This window comes from Sodiomyces alkalinus, assembly GCF_003711515.1.
Source record: "Sodiomyces alkalinus F11 unplaced genomic scaffold SODALscaffold_1, whole genome shotgun sequence".
Lineage (NCBI taxonomy): Eukaryota > Fungi > Ascomycota > Sordariomycetes > Glomerellales > Plectosphaerellaceae > Sodiomyces > Sodiomyces alkalinus.
Genome location: NW_021167079.1, coordinates 6,792,451 through 6,815,452, shown reverse-complemented (window position 1 = coordinate 6,815,452; position 23,002 = coordinate 6,792,451). Strand labels below are relative to the sequence as shown.

The window sequence follows — 23,002 nt, the reverse complement described above, 5'->3', positions numbered from 1 at the left end:
CGTCGTTCGACCACGTTTCACCAACTGTCCTCTTTTCTTCCTGGAACTTCGGCGACATGTTATGTGATGCTACCTTTGCGCTCCACGTAGAAGCATGAACCTTTGCTTCCGCGGCGTGACGAGACGCACAGCGAGATCCACAGCAATGTCGAAACAGTGGGTTATGACCCCGCCAGGGCTCCAGCGCCTGCAGGCAGAAATCCAGTTTTCTGTACACGTACGGGAAGGAGGTGATACATACCCTGTGAACTTGAGCGGCCCAAGACCGGATCTCGCAAGCTGTCGACCGACTTTTCACCTTCCTTGCCTCTCCAACTGCGGCCGCAATGCAGCCGAGGTTCTAGGATGCCTTCTAGTTTCACCGTTTTCGGGTTCTTCTGATTTCTTGGACGCTCACCGTTCGGATCAAAAGCTGGTCGTGGCGACGTCTCGGGGGAACTACGGTCTTAAAGAGGGCATGATTGGAGATGAGGAGGTGATGTCGTCTGACTGATGATGCACGATCTGCCTGTATCTGCATCTGCCTAGACCGACACCATACTAATCAGCTGGGGGGCTAGACAGCAGGACCCCTATTATCAGAGTGGTGAGTGTCAGAAAGGTCCCGGGCATTTTGTGAATGTCTGCGAAGTGATTTCCCACATTTAGCCACATGGTCTCACGATGCGAAAAGGGTCTCGTGTGGAGTTTCCGTGGAGTTTCCCCCTGATACCGAGTGTCAGACCCTTGGAAGTAAGTGTATTCTCTCCTCTCCAACCCACTATTTGACGCCTACCACGATGAGAGCCGTCTACCGTTAAAGACGCTACGTGGTAGTCAGACATAGTGATCGGCGCATGGAAGGAAACCTCTCAAAACATACCCACAGGTGGATCGATCCGTTAACCCCCTTTTACGCAGGAGATGAACACCGATGAAACGGGCCAGCATATCAGAATAAGAGGGGACTACGTTTGGATTCTCCAATCATGACGGAAGAGAACAGCTATCTGCTAAATCAGTGGTATCTGCGGGATTTTCATATCGGCGTTGATCTTACGGCCCAGTAACAGCAGCGAGCCCTTACAGACTCGCATGTTATTGCTCCCTGCCTGCTCCGCCGTGGCAAGGAATGGGAAATTCAGGGACAGGATCGACGCGCAGCACTGAAGGCTTGGAGCATCAAGGCAGCAGCTTATCATCCGGTCCGGCCGACCGTTGACCGACCAAAGGACGACCGACCCGTCGGCTGCCGAAACCTCCACCGACCCAGTTGAGGTGGGAAATACATGTGCTTACTATGAAGTTCATGGAGTGTAGCTGGTGGGTATCTTCTGTAAGTATATGGAGAAGAACTATGGGGAATGATACGAATGATACCCACCACTTACCCACCACTTACCCACCACTTACCCACCACTTACCCACCACTTACCCACCGAGACCGCCACTTACAAGTACCTTGGCCACAACTTAGCTCTTTAACGTAGGGGAGTACAAGGATCTTATGTCATGTCGTCAGACTTTTCCCTTTTTCTTTTCTAGAAGAAAGGAAATAAGATTCTTTTTTTCGTCGCTAAGTTCGTCAACCTCTGCTCACCAGCGCCAAGAAGCCATTTCCACCGTTTTGTTTCTCAAAAGCGGACCTTTAACTGGATCTTGACACGATCGACGCTGAATCTCTTACCCTTAGGTACACTACAGTATATCAGGCACGGGCCAATCACGGCTCAACCTCTCCTGGTTTAACGGTTAACACAGCGACCGCCTTACCTATGGGCCCTAGGTCTCCCGACTCCCCCCTTCCACGACATGCCGTCATCCTGGGTTATCTCCAGCCAAGCTCGTCCCCCGGAAACTGGAGACACGAAAACTAGGCACTGGATCCCCTCCGAAGTCTTGCAGCGAGTCGAGTGGCAGATATTGGAAGATTCTTCTCAGCCGTGGAGCCTTACAGCCCGCAAGGCTCCAGAGTTCTCGCAGCGGTCTTGGTCCACGCATCGAAACCCTTGAAACTTTTGAAACGGTGTCGTTCAGAATGCTGCGCTCTGATCCGGGAAATACCCGTAAGGGTCCACATCGGCTGTGTGAAGTGACGGCGCGGCATACGCCGTCTTTGAAGGTCTACAGGCCGCCGTCGAGGCCGTCGAAGGTACACCGAAAGATGAGAAAACATTACGGTGAAAACGGGGAATCTGCTTGTTGCGGTTACTTTTGAACGGATGGCGAGAGGAGGAGGAAAGACGAGGGAGAACGGTGAGCCCAAACCAAGTATTTAAGGGGTCGAGGAGTCCTCCTTGATGACAGAAAACCTCTCCCATTCCCATCCTCATCCTCATCCTCATCCTCATCCTCATCCTCATCCTCGTCCTGATTCTCAAGCGTCTCATACCTCCTGTTGACTCTTTTGTCTTCATCCTCTCATTATTCTTGTACCCAAAGCTACGGTCATCTTTGGCTATCCGTGATTACTCAGTTTCCAATCTTCCATCCTTTTCCCTTTTCCTCCGCCGCAAACCCAAACAAAATGGCACCCTCCGCACTCACTCCCGAGACCTCTCCCGAGCGTCAAGTCTTCCCCACCAAGACCAAGACCTCTAAGCCCACCAAGCCTGTGCAATCAGTTAAGCTCAACGACGGCAACCTGATCCCCCAGGTCGCCCTGGGCGTTTACAAGGCCCCCAACGGCCAAGAGACAGAGGATGCCGTGAGGGCGGCCCTCGACGCCGGCTACCGCCACATCGACTCGGCCGCGCGGTACGCCAACGAGGAGGCCTGCGGCCGCGCCATCCGCCGCTGGCTCGAGGAGACCGGCACGCCCCGCGAGGAGGTGTTCGTCTGTTCCAAGCTCTGGGACGCCGACCATGGCTTCGAGGCCACCTTCGACGCCCTCTGCGCGTCCCTGGCCAAGCTCGGCCTCGACTACCTCGACCTCTACCTCATCCACTCGCCCGCCGAGGACGAAGCGAAGCGGCTGGCCTCGTGGCGCGCCCTCGAGATGGCCCAGAAGCTGGGCAAGGTGCGGTCCATCGGCGTGTCCAACTTCGGCGCCGGCCACATCGAGTCCCTCCTCCGACACGCCAGGGTCGTGCCGGCCGTCAACCAGATCGAGGTGCACCCGTTCTGCCAGCGCGAGGAGCTCGTCGAGCTCTGCGCCCGGCACGGCATCCGCATCGAGGCCTACTCCCCGCTCGCCCGCGGCAATAAGCTCGAGGACCCCACCGTCATCGCCATCGCTGCCAAGTACCGGCGCACCCCCGCCCAGGTCCTCCTCAACTGGAACGCCTCCCGCGGTAACATTGTCCTGCCCAAGAGCTTGACGGCCCACCGGATTAAGAGCAACCTCGAAAGCTTCGACTTTAAGCTCGCCCCTGAGGACATTCGGGCCCTTAACGAGCTCGGCAGGGAGCGCTACGTCACTGGCACCATGCATAAGTCCAAGGACTGAATGGTTTTCATGTGCGGCATTAAATAGCTTTCTTTCTGGATCGAGTCCGGGTCTTCGTAAGTAAGACCTTCTCTCCAAAGAAAGCTACCCCTCTTCACCCCCACATACTTCGTTTTCAGGGCGGTTATCCCAGGATCTATCTGCACATATACATCAGACGGACCAATAGTTGTCGTCTTTTGCTGCATTCCTTGATGGGGGATTCCCACCATTACCCTGCTCTTCTGTCGGGTCGGTCTGCCAGGAAGGCAACCACCACAGGATACGACCGAAGCGTTGCAAAACGCTTCAAGGTTACGACCTCATGACGGCGCCAGGGGCATTTTCTTTTGGTTTATATCGGCGCACGATGATCTGGAAATAGACTGCTCATAGATCTTAAGACGAATAAAGATAAGAGCCAATATTTCTCAAAAAAAAAAAAAAAATTTGGTGTCCTTGTTCAAACGCGTCTTGTGTACACATCCTTTGTCTGTCAGCAGTTCCGGCCCGCTAGAGAGTTAGTAAGTAGCTTTTGTGTCGGACCGAATCCGTGACCCGGTGTCCAGTTGCGACCGGCCTTGGCGCTGGGCCTTTCGGTGCCGAGAGCCGTGCCGTGCCGTGCCGTGCCGTCGTACTCCGATCCGCTCAAGTAAACGACTGGATCCGACCAATGGACCACATGCACGACCTACAGTCTTCTAGTCTAGGCAGGTATTTAATTTCCCTTTTCCCTGTCCCCTTTTCCCTTCCCAAATGCCCTACTCGGACATGGACGGGCGCAACCTCCCGCCGAGGACGAGCAATCCGGGTCGACTATCCGTCAAATCGGCAAGTACCGCCACACAGATGATAGTAACAAGTAGTCGCTGCCGCAACAAGACGATTATCATTAAGAAGTATCGAGTCGACAATGATCCTCCGTCTCTCCAAGGGATCCCCCGACTCGGGGGGATCATTGCCCCTATCTATCCCATATAGTACATTCCCAATTCCATCCAACGCTTGTCCAAAGTCATTCAATTCATTAAAGTGTCCCGTTCCCTTGCTATGCCATGCCAGTCTCGACCGTTCTCAGTACATCTCGCGTTTCCCTCCCCTCATCTCGAGTCCGTCAACGTCAACACATAGGGCAAGTCCGTAGCGTCCATCGGCCCAGCAAGTCGAATCACCGACGTAGCCGACGCTCCGGACGAGGAAGCCGCGGTTCGCAAGCTGGCCTGAGATGACGCGTGATATGGTTGCTTCTGTTGTTGTTGTTGTTGTTGTTGCCTCTGCAGAGGCCACGTCGGCTGCCGCCGCGTCCTCTTGATGCTGCCCGTCGCAGTCGACGTCCGCGAAATGGCGTCTCCTCCCGCAGAAGACCTCGCCGCGTTGGGCGGGAAAGACGTCTGTCGCCGTAAACCGCGCGAGCCCCGGGTAACGGCGCGCGAGGGCGTGCTTTGTGCGCTGGCCGCCGGGCCCGCCTCGAACGGAGGCGTGGTGTCGTCGTCGTTGCCCGTGCTGCTCTCGGTGGGCGTGTCCCCCCCGTCCGCGGCGGGGTCCGGCTCACTATCCGTGTAGACTACGTCGTCGGCGTCGTAAACGGGTTCGAAGACGGTGGGATCCAGCGGACCCATGTTGCGCAGGACCTCGGAGAAGAGGTGCATGAGGTCACGGAACTGTGCGCCCGATAGCGCCCGCGTCGAGAACCTCGCGTGTTCGTACAGCGAGAGGAATTCCGTCGTGGTCGAGTCCATCGGCAAAACCCCCAAATCCGAAAGGCGTGTCAAGTACTCCCGCAGGCCCCTGTTGGGAGGCCGCTGGAGCAAAGCGACCGCGTCGGGATCTAGAGAGGGCGCACCCGCTGCTGTAGGGTCCGGGGGTGCGTGGGTGAGGGCTTTAGCCTCGAGAAGGTGCGGCAGTTCAAACACGACGGGGATGTATTGTAGATTCGGTAGGTCGGGCGATTCGGGGGACGCCCAACCGCCGTGTTCGATCTGGCCCCAGACAGGGGGGCGTGGTGGTAACGGACCGCCCAGTTGCATCTCCACGCTCTTCCGGTCCCTGAGCTTCAGCAGCTGATAATCGTTATCGACAGCTCCATCCTCCTCTCGGCCCTGTTCCTTCTCTCCCGTCCTCTCTCTTCGTTTTTCTTGGAGTCCATGGGTCGATGCAGACGGAGTTGTCCTGTTCTTCGTACTGTGCGTTATTCCCACTTCCAGTTGCCTTGTCTCGGGCGCGCATTGTACCACGCGGGGCCTGGCTTCAAACGTAATGGCGGCACTGCGATCGAGGCCGGAGGTGATCATGTCGTAGACCTTTTTCGGGAGGTCGCCCTTTTCAATGGGTACCCATGGCTTGGGGATGGAGGCCAGAATCGTCTTGTTATTATACAGGCGAAGAGTGTAGATGAATGAGATGATGACGACGGTGAAGCCGAGGGCCGCGACTAGAATCCATATGTTGTATTGCTGCTTATTCTGGTACGCCCTGAAGATGGCGTCGCCCGGGGTGATGAGGAGCAGGGCTGCCGTGAGGACGCAGAGAATAAAGTAGGAGCTGCCGTAGATGAAGCGGAAAACGGCGCGTGGCGAGATCATCGCAGCAATGTTGGTTAAGGCTCGGAATAGTGGATATCGGTTTCTAGGGTCGTGGGCGTGTTGGAATCGGTTGGCAACGGTCTGATGCGTCTGGGTTGCTCAGGCCGTGATGACGATCGATGCGCCGTGTTGTCAACAACGCAGGTGGAGTGCGTGCGGTCTTAGGGGGGCATGATTCATTTAAGAAATCAGAGAGACCGTAAAGCAAACGGTCTAATAACCAAATGAGCAAGAGGAATGAATTAAACATTAGGAGGTTGCATCGCCAAGATGATGGTGATGGATCGGTAACGGACGAGCAGGAGGCAGAGGAGGGACAAACTGTTATGTACTTAATTACTCCACAGGCATTTCCGCCAGCCACACAAAAAGTGATGGCGAGTGGCAGGTGGCAGGTGGCAGGTGGCAGTGCAGAAGCCAACTCGTAGCTTGGAGCCACAAGCTTACCCGGTACATTGCGTGAGGTATAGATAGGTATTGCACCGGCTCGCCGTTTGCCAGACATCACGCTCGATTTGCATCTTTACTTATAAGACCTTGAGCATGAAGATAGTTGGAATTCACATCATTACATAGAGAGAAAATTTAACATGCAGTGATACACTGCCGCCTATCCCTCATACACGCCAAGCTCGCCCCTAACGGCCCAGCTGTGTCATCTCGGGCTGTTTATCACGGCCCTCTTCGGAGCGTTCCGTCTTTGCAGAAGTTTCCGCCTCGGCCGATACCTCCTTCGCCTCCCTAATGTCCGACCTGGTGAGCCGGAGGTCGCGGCTATACGACTCAAACCCCTGCACAACCTCCGACAAGCCCTTCTTCAGCGTCTTCAGCAGCACATCCACCTCTGGTGCGTATTTCCGGTTTCCCACGTCCGTCCAGTGTACGGGGAAGTTCTCCCTGAACGCCTCCAGCTTTTTCGTCACTCTCGTAAAAGTCCGGATGATCGTTGCCACGTCCCTGTGGACATTCCCAAACTTGTCCTCTGACAAGCTGCGCACGGCTAGCAGGCTGAGAACCTCGACGGCATGCACGTGGTGACCAGGCTCCGCATAGGGTGTGCCGAATACGGCGGGCGTGATGCATCGCCGGAAGGTCTGCCGGAAGATCCAGCCCACATACGGATAGCGGATGACCGTCAACGCCCATGCTTGGAGCTGGCTTGTGATCTGCGGCGGGCTCAGAGCCTCCTGCTGCTCCTTGCTGAGAACCTTGTCGCGCGCGCCCTGCAGCGTCTTCTTCGCCAGTGGGCTGAGCTGTGCGATGGGTGATTGTCCGGGCGCCCTGCCCGCCTGGGTCAGAGCCTTTTCCACTTCTCCACGCATCGATTTGGTCGCGGGCCGCCCTCGGAATATCGGCTCCTCCTTAAGGGGCGCGGTGGACGCGGTGGACCGAGCCCTCGGTTCGATGACGGGTTCGGGCTCGACAGCCGGCGCGGGAGCCGGCTTGCCGTAATCGTCCACTCTCGCCTCCATGGCCTTGACGATATCCAGGCAGATAACGTAGATGTGAGACCACATGGGCCCGTCTTTTCGATCGATGTCTTCGAATACGGCCTTGCGCCGATCTTCGAAATCCCGGGCGATCAGAGCAAGTTCCCAAACAGCAAAACACTACTTCTGTTAGCAACCCCGAGAGAAGATCCGATGAACCGCCTTACAAAAGAACAAGAGGAACCTACCCTGATAGACGCCTTCTTGCTCTTTAGCCCATTGAGTAAGCTACCGTTCGGGTCCTTCGAATCGTTCGTGAGCGGTTTCCCATTCTTCAACGGCGCCTTGACCATGAACTTGGAGAAGGCGTAATTGGCGACCATCCACATGGTCGACAGTGTTACCCCAGCGTACAGGCACTGCAGCGCGATGCGGCCCAACCAATAGTCGCGCGGAGGCAGCATGTTGGACTTGGGCAAGTTGTAGAACGGCCGGGAAAATGCCAGCGACCAGCCCCAGACGGTCCGTCGGAAGAGCAATGTGTAGGAGATGACCGAGATGACCCAGACAACCAGGGACTGCACGGTAGCGTAGACGAAGATGGCAGGCAATCTCGAGAGGACGACTTTGAGCGGGTGCGATGAGTCGGCCGGGGCTTTCCTTCGCTGTTCGGAGATGTCGATGCGCAGCTGGTCCTTGTCGAAAGTCATGTGGACGAACGTCTGGGCGATGGCGCTGACGAAGAGATAATACACCACAAAGACGGGTCGCTCGTTCAGCTTGACGCGATCACCGCTCATGGCAATGACCCAGTTCAGCTTGGAATCCGACGGGCGGGACCACAGGTAGACCAGCCCGAACAGGGCGCTGGAAAAGCCGTAGAACAGCCATGCTTCGAGAGCTTGGATGGTAAAGAGCTGGGGGAGACTGTGGATCGGCGACGCCGTAGCCCGGGAGCCAAAGTGATACTGGGAGATGCGGAGAACTATGACCGAGAGAGCGCATGCGAAGAGGAGAGCTGTTCGGACGCCGACGGGACCGATGGGGAACCAGGACCAAAGGACTGTAGGAAGCAAGGAACGCTTGTTAGAGTTGGCCCAACCTGCGATAGTGCAGTGCATTTCAGAATGTAGATAACATACAGGATGTGAGCTCTCCGAGAAAGATGGCCTGGACGTAGACCAGGCCGAGAAGAACTGTCGCAGCAGACGAGAACCGTCTGTGAAGCGCAGGTTGCAGGAAGTCCTTATAGGGAGCTTTCCTAGAAATCGCAGGGGACATGTTGACAGGTCATGATCGAGCGGACCGCGCACAATAAGAGGCCAGACTGAGCTTGAAACCAGGTTGCGTCGGACGTAGTGAAAGTCGTTCGTTGAGGTGTCGCCTGTTTTTTTATCGTCGATGTAAACACAAAAAAAAAATCTCCGAGCAACGGACATGGGTCGCGACGAGCTACGGATACGGAGCACGAAATGCAAGCTGCAGGACCTGGGAGCTTGGAGTCACATGAACACGTGATCGTACCCACACCGTGGCTTGATCCCTTTTTGAAGTCCCCGCACTTTTTTACCACATAGGGATAAAAGTGGGGCTAGTGCGTCAGCCACCGATGATGAAAGCTGCAACGTACTGCCTCCAAGGCAACCGGATAAGCGGCGGTCGCAACAACCATCTTCGACTCCCAGATAACCCGACACTCGTTTTCTGGTCAACGTTTCTGGCGCAATAACCTGAATTTCTTTATTTTCTCGAGCTTTACTAGCGTCAGGCAATCACAGTCACTTCTCGATACACCATCGGAAACCTTTCGCCCAGTCGATTCGCGATCGCCTCGGTTGCCATGTCGTACGACCAGTTATCATCGCTCGAGTCGGGGACAGCCTCGAGAGGAGGCTACAGCGACGACCCGGGGTTTAAACAACTACAAACTGAGCTTATGAACAAAGTCCTTGGCCTGCGACGGAACATCTCCAAGCTCAGCTCTGATGTCGACCTTTTAGGAACGAGGCGGGATACCCCGAGGGTACGCGAGCGGGTGCATGATCTTCTGGAGAAGTTGCGGGAGACATGTAAGGATATTGGTCAGGGTGTCAAGAAACTTCAGACCTGGGAGGACCTCACGGTGCGTTTTTCTTTTTACTTTTCTTATTTTTTCTTTACTTTTTTCTTTTCTTTGCTCCCTCTCTTCTCCCGTGAACCAGGGGCGCCCTTCCTCGGGTACAGTGCCTACACAAATGTTCCTTAGGGGAATCGCTTCCTGACTTGAAATTTGATATAACAGAAACAACAAAAGTACGACCAAACCCGCGTCTCGACCGACTTCCAGAACGCCCTCCAAGAATTCCAAGAAGTCCAACGCCGAGCCCTCGAGAAGGAGCGCGCATCCGTAACCGCCGCGCGGGCCGCCCAAAGCCCCGAGGCGCTCGAGGGAGCAGGCACAGGCGATGAGCACCTGCCCGGCCAGCAACAGCTGCAACAACAAGAGCTGGCGAGGCTGGCCCCGCAGGACGAGGTGGATTTCCAGGAGGCGCTGATCATCGAGCGGGAGGAGGAGATCCGCAACATCGAACAGGGCGTCGGCGACCTGAACGTGCTGTTCCGGCAAGTGGCGCAGATCGTCAGCGAGCAGGGGGAGCAGCTGACGTCGATTGCGGATAACGTGGAGGATGTGCGGGACGACACGCGCGGCGCGCAGGTGGAGCTCACGCATGCGGCGCGGCATCAGAAGGCGGCGAGGAACAAGGGGTGCTGCTTGATGCTCATCCTCGCCGTCATTTTGACTATTGTCTTGTTGGCTATTTTCATCGATTAATGCATGGCGAAGCGTGTCCTTTGGACGAGACGTGCTTGGTGGTCGGGGGAAGTTTTCAGTTCTACTCATCGTTGGGGCAGAGGGGCTCATTTATCATCCAGCCCTCCTGGGTTGAACCTCTTCGTTTGTTATCATGGCGTTGCTATCCGGATGTTACAGGGTGTATATTTGTACAGGGTTTTGTAGCGAATCTAACTGATCGCTCGTGTTTCTACACGATGAGCTATGGAGCCTTTCAGCCTTTTTTTCTTCCGCCTGTTTTATTTCGGAGGCTTCACCCAACCCTTTTCCAGTGCCATGGGAGGTGTGGCAAATGGACTTTCAAAGGGCATATAGCGGTTCAATATCCAACCGTTTAGTTGCGTCCATAGCGACGACGAGACGACGTAGAGCAGCATGCCGGCAGGGAGATACATGGCGATCAAGGGCATGCCGATAGAAACGAGCAAGGCTGCTCTTCGTAGCCGCAATGCCCATGGAGTGCTAGTATTGGCGACGGTTGTGAGTTTGCTGACATCCTGGGTCATATTGAAGAACGCCCGACGGGCTGCGGGCGTCTCGGGAATCAAAGCCCAACACAACGTGGCTGACCATAAAATGGGAAGGATGATATAGGGATCGGGGACCGTCAGGTCCGGAAACCATAGGGTGCCACCGGTCGCCATGCTCGGCTCGAGGAACGAGGAGACATCCGCTGGTAATTGGGCATCTGGGGCTGCGGTTGTGAGTGAGACGGAAGAGTCGGTATCGCTGAGGGGAATGCCTTCAACTGGTTGCGCGGTAGTGGCTGGAACCAGTCCCTGGGACTGCTGCTGCTGCTGCTGCTGCTGCTGCTGCAACTGCTGCCGATGCTCTTGGATATATTGGCCGGATACAAGGGAGATTATGCCGCCGCCGGCGCCGGTCATGCGACGGGTAGCGTCTGTAGCCATAATCCAGGGAGCGATACTGAGAGACGGGGCCCATGCTTTCCAGATTTGTAGACCTCGTTCTTTACAAAGCCGGGCTTGTGATTTCCCCGTGTAAAGGGCGCGAGACAGTTTCTCCTGGCGTCTCAGCTTGTGAAATGCTGCCCATGTCCCGACGATCGGCTGCAGCCGCGACCGAGCAAGGATGATTTTTCTGCTATAAATCTGAAGAGGCAACCGAACGGTAAGGTTGACGCCGAGTGCGAAAAGCGGAATGACGAAGTACCAGGGTAGGCCGGTGGTGGCGTGGATGGCGAGTAGAGATTCTTGGGCCAGGTGAACGCCGGATTCTAGAACGGTGCCTAGATGAAGACAGCGCACGCCGTGGGCGGTGGGTGATGGGTGAGATGAGTGTCTGGGCTGACAGCCATGGTGGGTGGAAGGGCGTAGCTGGGAGAGGACCGGTAGTCTCAGTGAGCCCTGGGTAGAACGGGCCCACGAGATGGACTGCAAGGGGCCTCTCAGATGACATAGAGAGCCTCTATATGAAGCCATGATGGTAGTTGAAGCTTGAAGCGAAGAGTTGACGGGGAGTGACGGCTCAGGGAGTCGTATAAGACGGAGTGAAGGGAGCCGGAGCCCTTCAAGAGGATGATGGTCGTTGGAAGTAGCCGCATGAGATAGGACTCATAGGAGGGTGGTGTGGAAGGAGTCTACCGGGTCTTGTGGGAGAGGCTCGCCGAGAGCTCACATGAGCTGTTCACCGGTACACATTTGAAGTCAACAAATCCAATTAAAGCAAGATGAGAGAATGGAAAAGATAACTCGACCAAGATCAGAGTCGAGTGGTGTAAATCTGTGGTCTTGGTGGAAGAGACGGGAGAAGGAATGTGTTTAGCTTCACAGCCACTTTTCGCGATGTCTATGCTGACTCAGACAGGCATCGATGTGGCTTTAGCGGATGTCTCAGCGGTCCCATTAGGGAATATGACCCATGTGAACCAGAAACCTGGGCTATGACACACACCCCACCTTCCTTCCCCCCTGGTGAGAGCCCGCAATTTGGAAACGACAGAAGTGTCCAAGCTACCTACGCTAGAGCTCCCCACCTGACGAAGTACGACGAAGTACTCATTATTATGCGTACTTGGTACTTTCCACCAGCCAGCATTCACTTTCAACCACTTGTCCTTCTTATCATCTTCCTCTTCCTGCCACCTTTCAACACATTCCTTACTCAATAGCCACCATTCCAGAGACAAACGAAGCTCTGTGTCATTTCTCATATTTTTTTACTCTCTTTGTTTTGTGTTGGCTTCCATGATGCGGCTGTCCTGGAAGCAACATTAAGGGTCTTGGTTCTGTTGACCTTGTGGTTGTACGGCTTCGCTCTCCCGGGCGTGGGCAACGCAACAAGCACATCTACAGTTGGGAGCGCTCCTCACTACCTTATTCTCTGCGCAACAGAGCACGAACAAAAACCCATCCTCCTATCGTCTTATAATTTTGACCAACACCCTCTTTTCCCTTATACCCCTTCCTTTCTACCCCACAAGCGCGCACTCTCTACCGACTCGACACACCACCAGATATTAGCGGTAACCAGGCTTGGACACAGCAATTAGAAGAAGTCCTTAACCTCAACTATTCTCAGTCCGACAACTATCTCAATAGTAAAGCTTTAGACGCCTTTTCGGGAAAAAATAGACAACCCACCCCGTGGGCGGGGATCCGACTTTGATCACGCGTCCTCCTTGCTCTGTATCGCCACAGCACAAGTCAACACAATGGACCTACCGACCACTACCGTGTCCCTCCTAGCAGCAGCCCCCATCCTCATATACTTTCTTCTTCCAATTCTCCTACGCAGCATTGGCTCTGTTGCCGGAACATACCTATGCAAGAAGACCGAAGGGAGGCACACGCACCTGCTGGAGCTAGCGGGATCCAATAAGAAGAAAGACGAGACTTTGAACAAGGATAGCTCTGACGGCTGGGGAACAGTCGATGCACAATCTCTTCGTGGAACGGACAGTCAGGGCAGCCCGCTGCCGTCGAACAAGGACTGGACTGGCATCGTGGGATTCTTTCACCCATTCTGGTATGTCCTGAGCTTTACAAGGCTTGAACAAGCAGTGCAGGAAAAGGGAAAGAAGAAAGAAGAAAAGGAATGGAAACGGAATATGGGTCGCTAATCTTTTCGGTAGTAATGCTGGTGGAGGTGGCGAAAGAGTCCTCTGGGCTGCTATTCGTGCCACTCAAAAGCAGTGGCCCTACGCAATCTGCGTCGTCTACACAGGAGACCGTGACCTCAAGAAGCATGAGATGGTGCATCGTGTCAAGGTAAGTAGACTGATAGAGCATCTCTTGACTCCTCCACCTTCTTTTTATGGAACAGCACTTTCTGACTGACTATTCTGTTCTGTTTTTTCAGACCCGTTTCAATATCGATCTACACCCCGACACCCTCTTCTTTCTCCACCTCAGCACCCGTCACCTGGTCCTCGCATCTACATGGCCTCACTTCACCCTGCTGGGCCAGTCTCTCGGCTCGATGGTTTTGGCCTGGGACGCCTTTGGGCAGCTCGTCCCCGATCTATTCATCGACACTATGGGCTACGCCTTTGCTCTTGGCTTGTCCAAGTTCCTCTTCCCTAGTGTTCCCACTGCAGCCTACGTCCACTACCCGACCATTTCCACCGATATGCTCGAGTCCCTCGACCCAAAGTCTACAGTCGGAAGTCAGGGCGTCAATGCTGGCCAGGGTGTCGGTGCTCGGGGCGTCGTGAAGCGTGCTTACTGGAGGTTGTTCGCTGCCCTTTATGCCCGGGTGGGGTCAACCGCCGACGTAGTCATGACCAATTCGAGCTGGACCCAGGCGCACATCCAGCAAATCTGGGGTCCTCGCCGTGTCATCCGCTCCCGTACACATCCCATCGCCGTGGTGTACCCGCCATGTGCGGTCGAAGAGCTCGAGAGCACCGTTGAGGTGTCGGCGGCCAGCGAGGCGCGCCGCGAGGAGATCATCCTCTACATCGCCCAGTTCCGTCCCGAGAAAAACCACAAGCTCATCCTGGGCGCCTTCGCCGAACTGCGGAAGAGGGAAATACCGGCCTTGCGCGACGCACGTCTGGTCCTCGTGGGCAGCGTCCGGGACGATTCCGACTCCAAGCGCGTCTACGAGTTGAGGTTACTGACCAACGAGCTCGGCATCCGGAACCACGTCGACTTCCGCCTTGACGTGCCGTGGCCCGATATCCTTGATTGGCTGCGCAGGGCGTCCGTTGGTGCGAACGGCATGTGGAACGAGCACTTTGGCATTGGCGTGGTGGAGTACCAGGCTGCTGGTCTCATCTCGGTGGTTCATGACAGTGGAGGGCCAAAGCTCGACATTGTCGTTGACGTTGACGGCGAACCGACAGGTACTTTTGGCACTTTTTTTTTCTTTTTCTTCTTCTTCTTCTTTTCTTGTCTTGTCTTCTTTTCTATCCCGACTACTCTTTCTCAGCCCAGGCTAATTTGGTTCATCTGTCTAGGCTATCATGCGACCACGGCTACCGAGTTTGCAGATGGTTTTGAGAAAGCACTCTCTATCAAGGATCCGCTTGCCATGCGACAGCGGGCTCGGCGATCGGCGCAACGCTTTGGGGAAGAGGAATTCGCGCGGAGATGGCAGGCGCAAATGGAGGTGCTGATCGGCATGGCTTGAGGATGCAAGGGGATCTTGAACTGTAGGCCTGGCTTCTTACAGGTCCTTACTATTCCTCCGTTTTTCTTCCTTTTCTCTTGTATGATCTTTGTTGTATCTTCACGGGTCGTGCCTCGGTAGCGTCTCTCTTGTTGTTGTTATCTTTTCATCATCATAGCCCACGGATAGACTTAGCGATACCCCGAAATCACCTCTTTCTCCGTAGGACACGATGTTGCCTACCGAGATAGCCGACCATCCATCCATTCAAGAGACGGAAGAATAGCCGGCATGTTGCAGCGAGAGCTACTTGCTTTCCATTCGTCATGTCTATTGCGTCTATCACCTTACGGGGGAGTGAGTTGCCTCGGGTGCATATACGGAAGGTTGTCATGTGAACATGTGTACGCCATATCTAATCTATCAGGTCGTTCCACCAAGATGAAAGTCATCTCGTCAACCCGCCGCTGTGACGCTGGCGCGGCTCACCGACCGCCTCGAAGACGCCATGGTCAAGAACACGAATGGCCTGCACAGCGCTCAGCCCCTCGGGGACCCAGGTGATGTTGTGCCCCTTCTCGTGCAAGCTGGCAGCGGTGGCGTTATCGAAGCTGTACTCCAGCATGACACGGTTGGGCATGAGCTGGTCGTGCAGCCTCGGGGCGCGCATGGCGTCGGGCAGGGACCAGCCCTGCTCGAGGACGCGCCAGATGACCTGGGCGGTGGCGCTGATGATGCGCGAGCCGCCGGCGGCGCCGATGGCCATGCGGAGGGTTCCGTGGGCGTCCTCGACGAGGACGGGGGAGGAGGACGAGAGGGGCCGCTTACGCGGGCGGATGAAGTTGGCGGGGGAGGGTTCGAAGCCGAAGGCGTTGCGGACGCCCGGGATGGAGAAGTCGTTCATCTCGTTGTTGAGGACGACGCCGGTGCGGGGGTCGATGCGGAGGGCGCCGAAGAGGAGGTTGACGGTGGAGGTCAGGGTGGCGGCGAGGCCCGAGGCGGCGCCGACGGCGGCGACGTGGGAGGTGCCGAAGCCGGGGGTGGTGTAGTAGTGGGGGTGGGGCAGGTCGGAGCCGTGGCGGCGGTCCGGGTCGTAGTGTTCGACGGGGAGGGTGGCGTCGTCGCGGATGCGGGCGCGGATGGCCTTGGCTTCGGCGGCGGAGAGGAGGCGGCGCTCGTAGGCGGGCATGCCGGCGACGAAGGATGGGTCGCCCAGCAGGGAGCGGGCGCCGTAGGCGAAGCGGGAGGCCTCGTCGAAGCGGTGGGTGGTGAGGTTGGTGTCGGCGGCGGCGTGGTCGTCGAACTGCTCGAGGATCTTGAGGGTGTTGAGGCAGACGGCGCCGCTGGCGGGGACGCCGGCGGAGATGAGGGTGAAGTTGCGGAAGGTGGTGAGGAGGGGTTCGCGGGACTCGACGCGGTAGGAGCGCATGTCGTCCAGGGTCATGATGCCGCCGGTTTCCTGGACGGTGCGGACGAAGGAGGCGGCGAGGCTTCCGGTGTAGAAGGCATCTGCGCCTTCGATGGCTATTGTTTTGAGGGTTCTGGTTTTTTTTTTTTGTCAGTACTTTTGCCTTTTCTTCTCTTCTCTGAGGAAGAGGAGTTGCATACGCGGCATAACGGTTCAGATATATCGTGTCCCCAAGACCGAGCAACGTGCCTTTATCCCAACCCTGGTCAGTCATACAAGCGCCAAATCCTGGGCTGTTTCGAAACGGCACGGGGCCACCTACCGTTGGGAGCGAACTCTTCAGCCCATTCCGGATCTTCCACAAGGAAGTTTCTCCCGGCGCTCTCGATGGCCGCTTTCATGTACCGGTCCATGTCGGCATTGATGGTGATGCCGCGCTTGGCAAGATGAGAAGCAGGCATAACTACCCGATCCCAGGGCAAAGACTATGGACGTGGGCGGACACGGACATGGATAGAACTTGATGTCAGGAATCGAGATTTTAAATTCCAGGAGGGGGGGGGGAAGCATGAAGCAGGCCGGGCTGTGAAGGGGAAAGACACATCACTCACACCATACTTCTTATGCATATACTCCAACCCCTTCAACTCCCCCGGGACACCCACGGCCAAGCCGCCGGATATGCTCGCGTCGGCGTTATTGTTGAACATATCCTCGCTGGCGGCTGCCGGGGCGGATTCCCTGAAATCGACGACTTCGTAGTTCCCTTCAGAGTCGCGGACTACGGCGAATCCTCCACCTCCGATGCCGGAGTGGTACATGGCTGTGACGCCGACGCAGAGCTGGGTGCCGACGATGGCGTCGATTGCATTTCCCTGAGTGGACTTGGTTAATATGAGGAAGACGAATGTGATGTAGTAGATGTGTAGGTGTAAGTGGGCAGACAGCAGAGCAGCAGCTAGACTCACTCCCAAGGCCATGAGATCACGGCCAATACGGCTACATTCGATGTTCTCACTGACCACAGCACCATTTTTGCCTCCCGCGTTGAAGATGAACTCGTTTGGAGGGACGAACGGGGCCGCCAAGGATATCGATATCCTGGATAGCAGAAGGGCGATGGTTCCAGCCCATGGTAGGGGTCTAGAGGAGAGGGACGAAGTGGAAGATGGAGGAACTATACGGGAGCCAAGGTCAGTGAGTCTTTTGGGTCTTGGCTTTTTGTCATGGTCAGTTCACATCTTCAACCCTTTCTTCCAATTCCGCCTTTCCTGCTGTAGCTTACAACAGAGACATCGATGACCAGACTTTTCATCTATTCTTCCTCTGGTCTCTGTCTCCGATGGCTGTCCGAGAGTTGAACGACAAAAGAAAGACTTTCCATACCCATATTGGGGGTTGATTATGCCTTGTCGCCGGTTAAGACATTTATGGAGGAGGCATCTCAGGGGGCGGAGGACCGGTACTCGAAAGATATAGATAAAGGATAGCGTTATGAAATCACCCGTAGGTAAATAAACACGACTAAAACCCCCGTCCACGTGCCGTCCTGGCCCTTGTCGAATGACCCAGTTGGCCCCGTGCACTTCCCTATCTCTTATCTGCACTCAAGGGCCACTACCGGTACGTCCCATCGGGACAAGGGACAAGACAGGTACTAAACCGTAAAGGGGAAGATAGACGGAAGAGATGCTTACATAAACACATGTTCCGAGTCATGCGGCCGAGACTTGCCTGCCTGAGATTGACCCAATCAGAGAACGCAGGAAAACGAACGAGTCGAGAATGCTGACCAATCAGAATTAATCTATTGAATTAAATATTACCAAAAACTTGGGCCCTTATTCCAAAATTGGCGATGAATTTTCAAGCCTCAATATCATCAAACATCCATCACTTTTCTCCGTCCTCAACTCATCCGCTCATCCGCTAAACAGCATGCCGAAGGTGATTGAAGAAATTTCAGAAGAATGAGGTAGCACCCCATTATATCTTTGGATAGAAAAGAAAAAAAAAGGGGGGTTATTCCGACGAGTCCGAGGGCCCAATTCCCAATGCGATTTCTCACGCACTTCACGACATCAATCACCAAATCTTCACTTCATCAGACAACTCTACCATTTCTTTCTGCAAGACTGAGCCGGTCTCATCCACTGACAGCTGTCATTAATTCCAAGACGCCTACGTTTTCACTCTCAACATCAGCATCAGCATCAGCATCGTCAGCCCTACCCGTCGCCATGGCTTCACTAGATCCCCCCCAGATGAACGCCGCTGCTACCACCACGACAACCGTCACCAATGGCAAGCGGGTCTTCTCTCAAAGCCGCCGCGCTAACAAGAAGCAAAAATCCAAGAGGGAACGTAACATGAAGGAAGGATCTTCGGATGAGGTCCTCTTACTTGACATACGGGCCCTCATCAAGTCCCGTCAGGAGAACCAAAAGGAGGCCGAGGGAGACGCTTCCTCACCATCACTCCCCGAACCCGGCTCCGAAATCGACGTCGAGGTCCTGGACCTCTCCTCCACCGGCGACGGCCTCGCCGTCCACCCGGGCTCACCACCCAACCACGTCTACGTCGTCCCCTTCGTGGCCCCAGGCGACGTCGCCCGTGTCCGCGTCTTCCGCCACCTCCCCGCCGACAACTACTCCGTCGCCGACTACCTCTCCATCGTCACGCCCTCCCCCCTGCGCGACGACTCGCGCATCCGCTGCCCCTACTTCGCCTCGTGTTCCGGCTGCCAGTTCCAGATGCTCGACTACCCGGAGCAGCTGCGCCACAAGCGCCGCATCGTCGAGAAGGCCTTCCGCAACTTCTCCCAGCTCCCGCCCGAGATCGTCCCCGCCATCGGCGACACCATCGGCAGCCCCCTGCAGTACGGCTACCGCACCAAGCTGACCCCGCACTTCGACGGGCCCCCCGGCGCCGGCGGCCGCAGGGGCGCCAAGGCCGACAAGACCCGTCCCGCTTTCACGTCCGTGCCGAATGTCGGCTTCAACCAGAAGGGCAGGAGGCTGGTGCTCGACATCGAGGACTGTCCCATCGGCACCGACGCCGTCCGCCTCGGCATGAAGCGGGAGCGCAACCGCATGCAGACCGAGTTTGCCAACTACAAGACCGGCGCCACCATCCTCCTTCGCGAGACCACCAAACGGTATTCCAAGGATGGTGAGGAGCCGCCCCCGACCGAGACAGAGACCCCGGACCATGCCGTCCGCGTCGAGACGGACCAGTACGTCGACATCAAGACGTGCGTCACCGACAACAAGGCCACCACCTCGGAACACATCGACTCGTACCTCTTCACCAACCCGGCCGGCTCCTTTTTCCAGAACAACAACTCCATCCTCTCCCCCTTTACCGCTTACATTCGCCAGCACATCCTGCCCCCACCTTCTCCTTCTTCTTCGTCGTCGCCCAAGGAAATCAAACACCTCATCGACGCCTACTCCGGCTCCGGCCTCTTCACAATCACCCTCTCGGGCCTCTTTCACTCAAGCACCGGCATCGACATCGCCGCCGACTCCATCGCCTACGCCCGCAAGAACGCCGCCCTCAACCGCATCCCCGACTCCGAGTGCTCCTTCATGGCCGCCGACGCCCCCCAGCTCTTCCGCCACGTCACCACCCACCCCGACGAGACCGTCGTCGTCATCGACCCGCCCCGCAAGGGCTGCGACGCCAGCTTCCTCCGCCAGCTGCTGCGCTTCGGGCCCCGCCGCGTCGTCTATGTAAGCTGCAACGTGCATACCCAGGCGAGGGACGTCGGTGTGCTGGTGCGCGGAGAGGTCGGTCGGGATGAAGGGGGCTTTGGAGAGGAGGAGCAGAAAGGGGAGGAGAACGGCAACGAAAACCAAGACGGTGAGAACGCGAAGAGGAAGAGCACGCGGTATGCTATTGAGAGTATTCGCGGGTTCGACTTCTTCCCGCAAACCGGTCACGTGGAGGGCGTGGCTGTACTCAACCGGGTTGATGAGCCGTGAGAGCTCCTCTATTGTCTTATGGGAAATATAGAGGAGTGGAAATGAAGAAAGATACCAAATAGCGCTTGCACATATCGACGTCTATTAGGAGCCTCACTCAAACAGCTCACCATCCTCATTATAAGCCCACTACATCCGCATCACCAGACAAAGTCGCCACATACCAGGCGCATACCAGGCGTGAGATGAATACCTGTCCTATACCTATATCCATAGCATTCCCATATCATCTTCTCATCCGACATTAAATACCCATTACCCTATCCTTACTTCGTCGCGTCCTTGTCTTAACCAAAACGCTCATGAGCCTCCACTACCTTCCCCCCCCTCAAGGAGAACCTTCAACGCCTCCAAAATGACCTCCACGACTTCCCCCCGCCGACTCATTTTCGCCGCCTTCTTCAACACCTCCACCCCATACCGTTCGCGAATCTTCTTCCGCGCCATGGCGCCCGCCTCCCCCTCGGCGACCACCATATTATACACCACAAACCCGCCGCGGTGCCGCAGATCCTCGCCCTCTTCACCACACATGCCCAGCACCATCTCGACGCCGCGATCCCGCTCGACGATGGCGCGCACAACGCCGGGATGCCCCGTAAGCGCCGCCAGCGCCCCGCCCGCCGCGCTGCGCGTGCCCTCGTCCTCCGCGTCCGCCAGCGCGAGCAGGACGTGCAGCCTGTTCTTGGCCCCCGCGCTGCCGTCGGCGTAGAGCGCCATCCCCTCGGGCGCCTGGACCAGGTTGCACACCAGCTCGACGGCCGCTTTGGCCACGAGCGCGTTGGAGGCGACGAGTTGTTCCTCGACGTGCGGCCACGCCGTGCGGATGATGGCCCGGCGCGTGTCGGCGTCGTCCGTCGACGCGAGGTTCGTCAGCGCCATGAGGGACTCGAACGTCGGGAGGAGGTCGCGCGTGTCGGCGGCCGGGTCCGGGGGTAGGATCGAGAGGAGGGGCCGGATGGCGGAGCTCTGCGGGTGGGAGCGGCTACCGCCGAAGACGAGGGAGGGGTTGGTGCTGATGAGGATGCGGGCGAGGGCCTGGGCCGCGGTCCGGCGGCTGGCGGATTCGGATTCGGGGAGGGCGTGCCAGGCCGAGAGGAGGAGCTTGACGGCGCCTTGCTGGGCGAGCTTGCCCCGCACGGATGTGGTGACGGATAGGGAGAAGATGATGGAGACGATGAGGCCAAGCGAGGCGGGTGAGGCGAACTTGCTGTGCGAGAGGAGAACCGGAGTCACACCGGCGTCGAAGACGAGCCTACACCTTTCGCCGACGTGCTCGTCGTCCAGGAGAGGATCCTGTCGGATCTTTCCGGCCGCATTGGCGTAGGCCTTGAGCTGATACATCTTCTTCTGCTCCTCGGACAGGGTGGGCTGGTACCTTGTCAGGTTGACCAGGATGCTCAGGGCGCCGTAGGTCAACGGGGACTTGGGTTGGGCGTTGGACAGCGTGTACACGAGCTTGTTTAGGAAATCTTGGTGGTGCGCCAGGTCTTCCCTGACCTTGGGTTGCAGCGAGGCGTAGGCCAACCCTTCTATCGAGTGTGGTGTGCCGTGATTGTCGTCCTCTCTGAGAAGCATGCGGGTAAACCTGGATGAGAGGTCTTCAATAGTGGTGACGGCCGGTGTGATTCTTTCCTGTGGTTGTGACTGCGACTGCGACTGCGACTGTCCTCCCTGTCGCCCTGATGCTTGGTCATCCAACGAAGCTGCCGAGGGGGGCATTGCCTTCCGGTCGCAAGTCAGTCAGATCTTTCCACGACGGGTTCGGTTCGCACCCTGCTGGGATGAAGATGAGGGGGGGTTAAAACCATACTCTGAGCTTGGCGAGGATGACGGCGGCCATGTTCTGAACGGCCTCGGAATGGCGGCGCATGGTGACGGAGGAGGCCCCAGAAGAATCCGGGTCCTGGGCCATGAACTCACGGGCGACCTGGTCCGGGTCCTGATCGACCACCTCCTCGAGCCAGTCGGCGCAGTACTTGAGAACGGCTTCGCGGCAGGCCGAGTTGATGCAGGCGGCGTTGAGCATTTCGAGGCAGGCCGTCTCGACTTTGCGGCTCTTCCACTTGCGGCGCATGAGCGGGCCCAGGGCGGCGAGGAAACCCTCGGAGAGAAAAAGGGTGGCGGTGAGGTCCGGGACAATGGGGAAGGTGGAAGCGGCGACGCAGAAGGCCAGTATGTAATCGTCATAGGTGCCTCGGCGGACCCTGTCGAGGAAGAAGGACGAGAGATTGTTGGCGCCGTCGTCTCCTGCTGCCTTGAGGTAGGCGGCCGTGGTGAGGACAGCGTGGCCTCGGACGGCCTCGGGCTGGCGCATGTCGAGATATGAGAGCATGGTGTCCACGCAGTCGGCATCCATGACTGAGCAGATGGACGGAGCAGAGGCGGCTGTTCCCTTGGATGGCTGGTGGATTTGTGAATCTTCGTTGAGCAACTTGGTGAGCTGACCGAGGTCCCGGATGGTTTCATCGTCTTCTTGGCCACCCTCCATCAATCGAGCAAGGATGAGCAGCGTCTCATCCTCCTTCGACAGTTCCGCCTTGGGCGGGGTGGCACCGACGGCGGTAGCCATGACGGAGAGAGGGGAGAAGGGAAGGAAGGTCTCGTATTAGTGAGTAGCAGGCAGAACGAGATCCAATTATGACTTGAAAGGTCATAGGAGAGGGAAACTGGCAGGCGCAGTTGTTTTGGCCACTGGGTGTTGTTGTTTTTGTGATGGGAGATGGGAGATGGGAGATGGGGGATGGGAGATGATTATTCGAAAAGCTAAAAGAAGCTCGAT

The 23,002-nt window shown here is 56.7% G+C and overlaps 10 protein-coding genes across 10 annotated transcripts; 5 read left to right on the top strand and 5 right to left on the bottom strand.

The window, feature by feature from the left end:
* Positions 1 to 145: 145 nt before the first annotated feature.
* On the top strand, positions 146 to 1,256 carry SODALDRAFT_355810 (hypothetical protein; the record flags this gene model as incomplete). Its single annotated transcript, XM_028613858.1, has 5 exons — positions 146 to 475; positions 529 to 586; positions 649 to 732; positions 827 to 868; positions 1,069 to 1,256. The coding sequence occupies 5 exons, from the start codon at positions 146 to 148 to the stop codon at positions 1,254 to 1,256; spliced, it is 702 nt and encodes a 233-aa protein (XP_028471399.1).
* A 1,250-nt stretch (positions 1,257 to 2,506) lies between these two features.
* SODALDRAFT_320014 (Aldo/keto reductase) lies at positions 2,507 to 3,427 on the top strand (the record flags this gene model as incomplete). Its single annotated transcript, XM_028609494.1, has 1 exon — positions 2,507 to 3,427. The coding sequence occupies one exon, from the start codon at positions 2,507 to 2,509 to the stop codon at positions 3,425 to 3,427; it is 921 nt and encodes a 306-aa protein (XP_028471398.1).
* A 971-nt stretch (positions 3,428 to 4,398) lies between these two features.
* SODALDRAFT_327796 (hypothetical protein) lies at positions 4,399 to 6,268 on the bottom strand. Its single transcript, XM_028610522.1, has one exon. It carries the CDS (start codon positions 5,986 to 5,988, stop codon positions 4,507 to 4,509), a length of 1,482 nt encoding a protein of 493 aa, XP_028471397.1. The 5' UTR covers positions 5,989 to 6,268; the 3' UTR covers positions 4,399 to 4,506.
* A 259-nt stretch (positions 6,269 to 6,527) lies between these two features.
* SODALDRAFT_342528 (nuclear envelope protein) lies at positions 6,528 to 8,845 on the bottom strand. Its single transcript, XM_028613090.1, has 3 exons — positions 8,561 to 8,845; positions 7,667 to 8,481; positions 6,528 to 7,598 (listed from the first exon to the last, which is right to left on the bottom strand). The coding sequence occupies exons 1-3, from the start codon at positions 8,697 to 8,699 to the stop codon at positions 6,627 to 6,629; spliced, it is 1,926 nt and encodes a 641-aa protein (XP_028471396.1). The 5' UTR covers positions 8,700 to 8,845; the 3' UTR covers positions 6,528 to 6,626.
* A 235-nt stretch (positions 8,846 to 9,080) lies between these two features.
* SODALDRAFT_327794 (SNARE domain-containing protein) lies at positions 9,081 to 10,599 on the top strand. Its single transcript, XM_028610521.1, has 2 exons — positions 9,081 to 9,540; positions 9,700 to 10,599. Exons 1-2 carry the CDS (start codon positions 9,259 to 9,261, stop codon positions 10,228 to 10,230), a joined length of 813 nt encoding a protein of 270 aa, XP_028471395.1. The 5' UTR covers positions 9,081 to 9,258; the 3' UTR covers positions 10,231 to 10,599.
* On the bottom strand, positions 10,361 to 11,833 carry SODALDRAFT_42793 (hypothetical protein). The gene has a single exon (XM_028615362.1). It carries the CDS (start codon positions 11,691 to 11,693, stop codon positions 10,491 to 10,493), a length of 1,203 nt encoding a protein of 400 aa, XP_028471394.1. The 5' UTR covers positions 11,694 to 11,833; the 3' UTR covers positions 10,361 to 10,490.
* Positions 11,834 to 12,925: 1,092 nt separating this feature from the next.
* On the top strand, positions 12,926 to 14,847 carry SODALDRAFT_267988 (family 4 glycosyltransferase; the record flags this gene model as incomplete). The annotated part of the gene is made up of 4 exons (XM_028607581.1): positions 12,926 to 13,239; positions 13,346 to 13,481; positions 13,573 to 14,608; positions 14,675 to 14,847. The coding sequence occupies 4 exons, from the start codon at positions 12,926 to 12,928 to the stop codon at positions 14,845 to 14,847; spliced, it is 1,659 nt and encodes a 552-aa protein (XP_028471393.1).
* Positions 14,848 to 15,274: 427 nt separating this feature from the next.
* On the bottom strand, positions 15,275 to 17,368 carry SODALDRAFT_336862 (gamma-glutamyltranspeptidase; the record flags this gene model as incomplete). The annotated part of the gene is made up of 6 exons (XM_028612629.1): positions 15,275 to 16,367; positions 16,435 to 16,483; positions 16,557 to 16,719; positions 16,846 to 17,109; positions 17,203 to 17,273; positions 17,308 to 17,368. The coding sequence occupies 6 exons, from the start codon at positions 17,366 to 17,368 to the stop codon at positions 15,275 to 15,277; spliced, it is 1,701 nt and encodes a 566-aa protein (XP_028471392.1).
* A 749-nt stretch (positions 17,369 to 18,117) lies between these two features.
* On the top strand, positions 18,118 to 20,578 carry SODALDRAFT_327790 (uracil-5--methyltransferase). Its single transcript, XM_028610520.1, has one exon. The coding sequence runs from the start codon at positions 18,475 to 18,477 to the stop codon at positions 20,218 to 20,220; it is 1,746 nt and encodes a 581-aa protein (XP_028471391.1). The 5' UTR covers positions 18,118 to 18,474; the 3' UTR covers positions 20,221 to 20,578.
* On the bottom strand, positions 20,284 to 22,961 carry SODALDRAFT_327789 (CRO1 protein). Its single transcript, XM_028610519.1, has 2 exons — positions 22,034 to 22,961; positions 20,284 to 21,945 (listed from the first exon to the last, which is right to left on the bottom strand). Exons 1-2 carry the CDS (start codon positions 22,790 to 22,792, stop codon positions 20,521 to 20,523), a joined length of 2,184 nt encoding a protein of 727 aa, XP_028471390.1. The 5' UTR covers positions 22,793 to 22,961; the 3' UTR covers positions 20,284 to 20,520.
* Between the last annotated feature and the right edge of the window lie 41 nt (positions 22,962 to 23,002).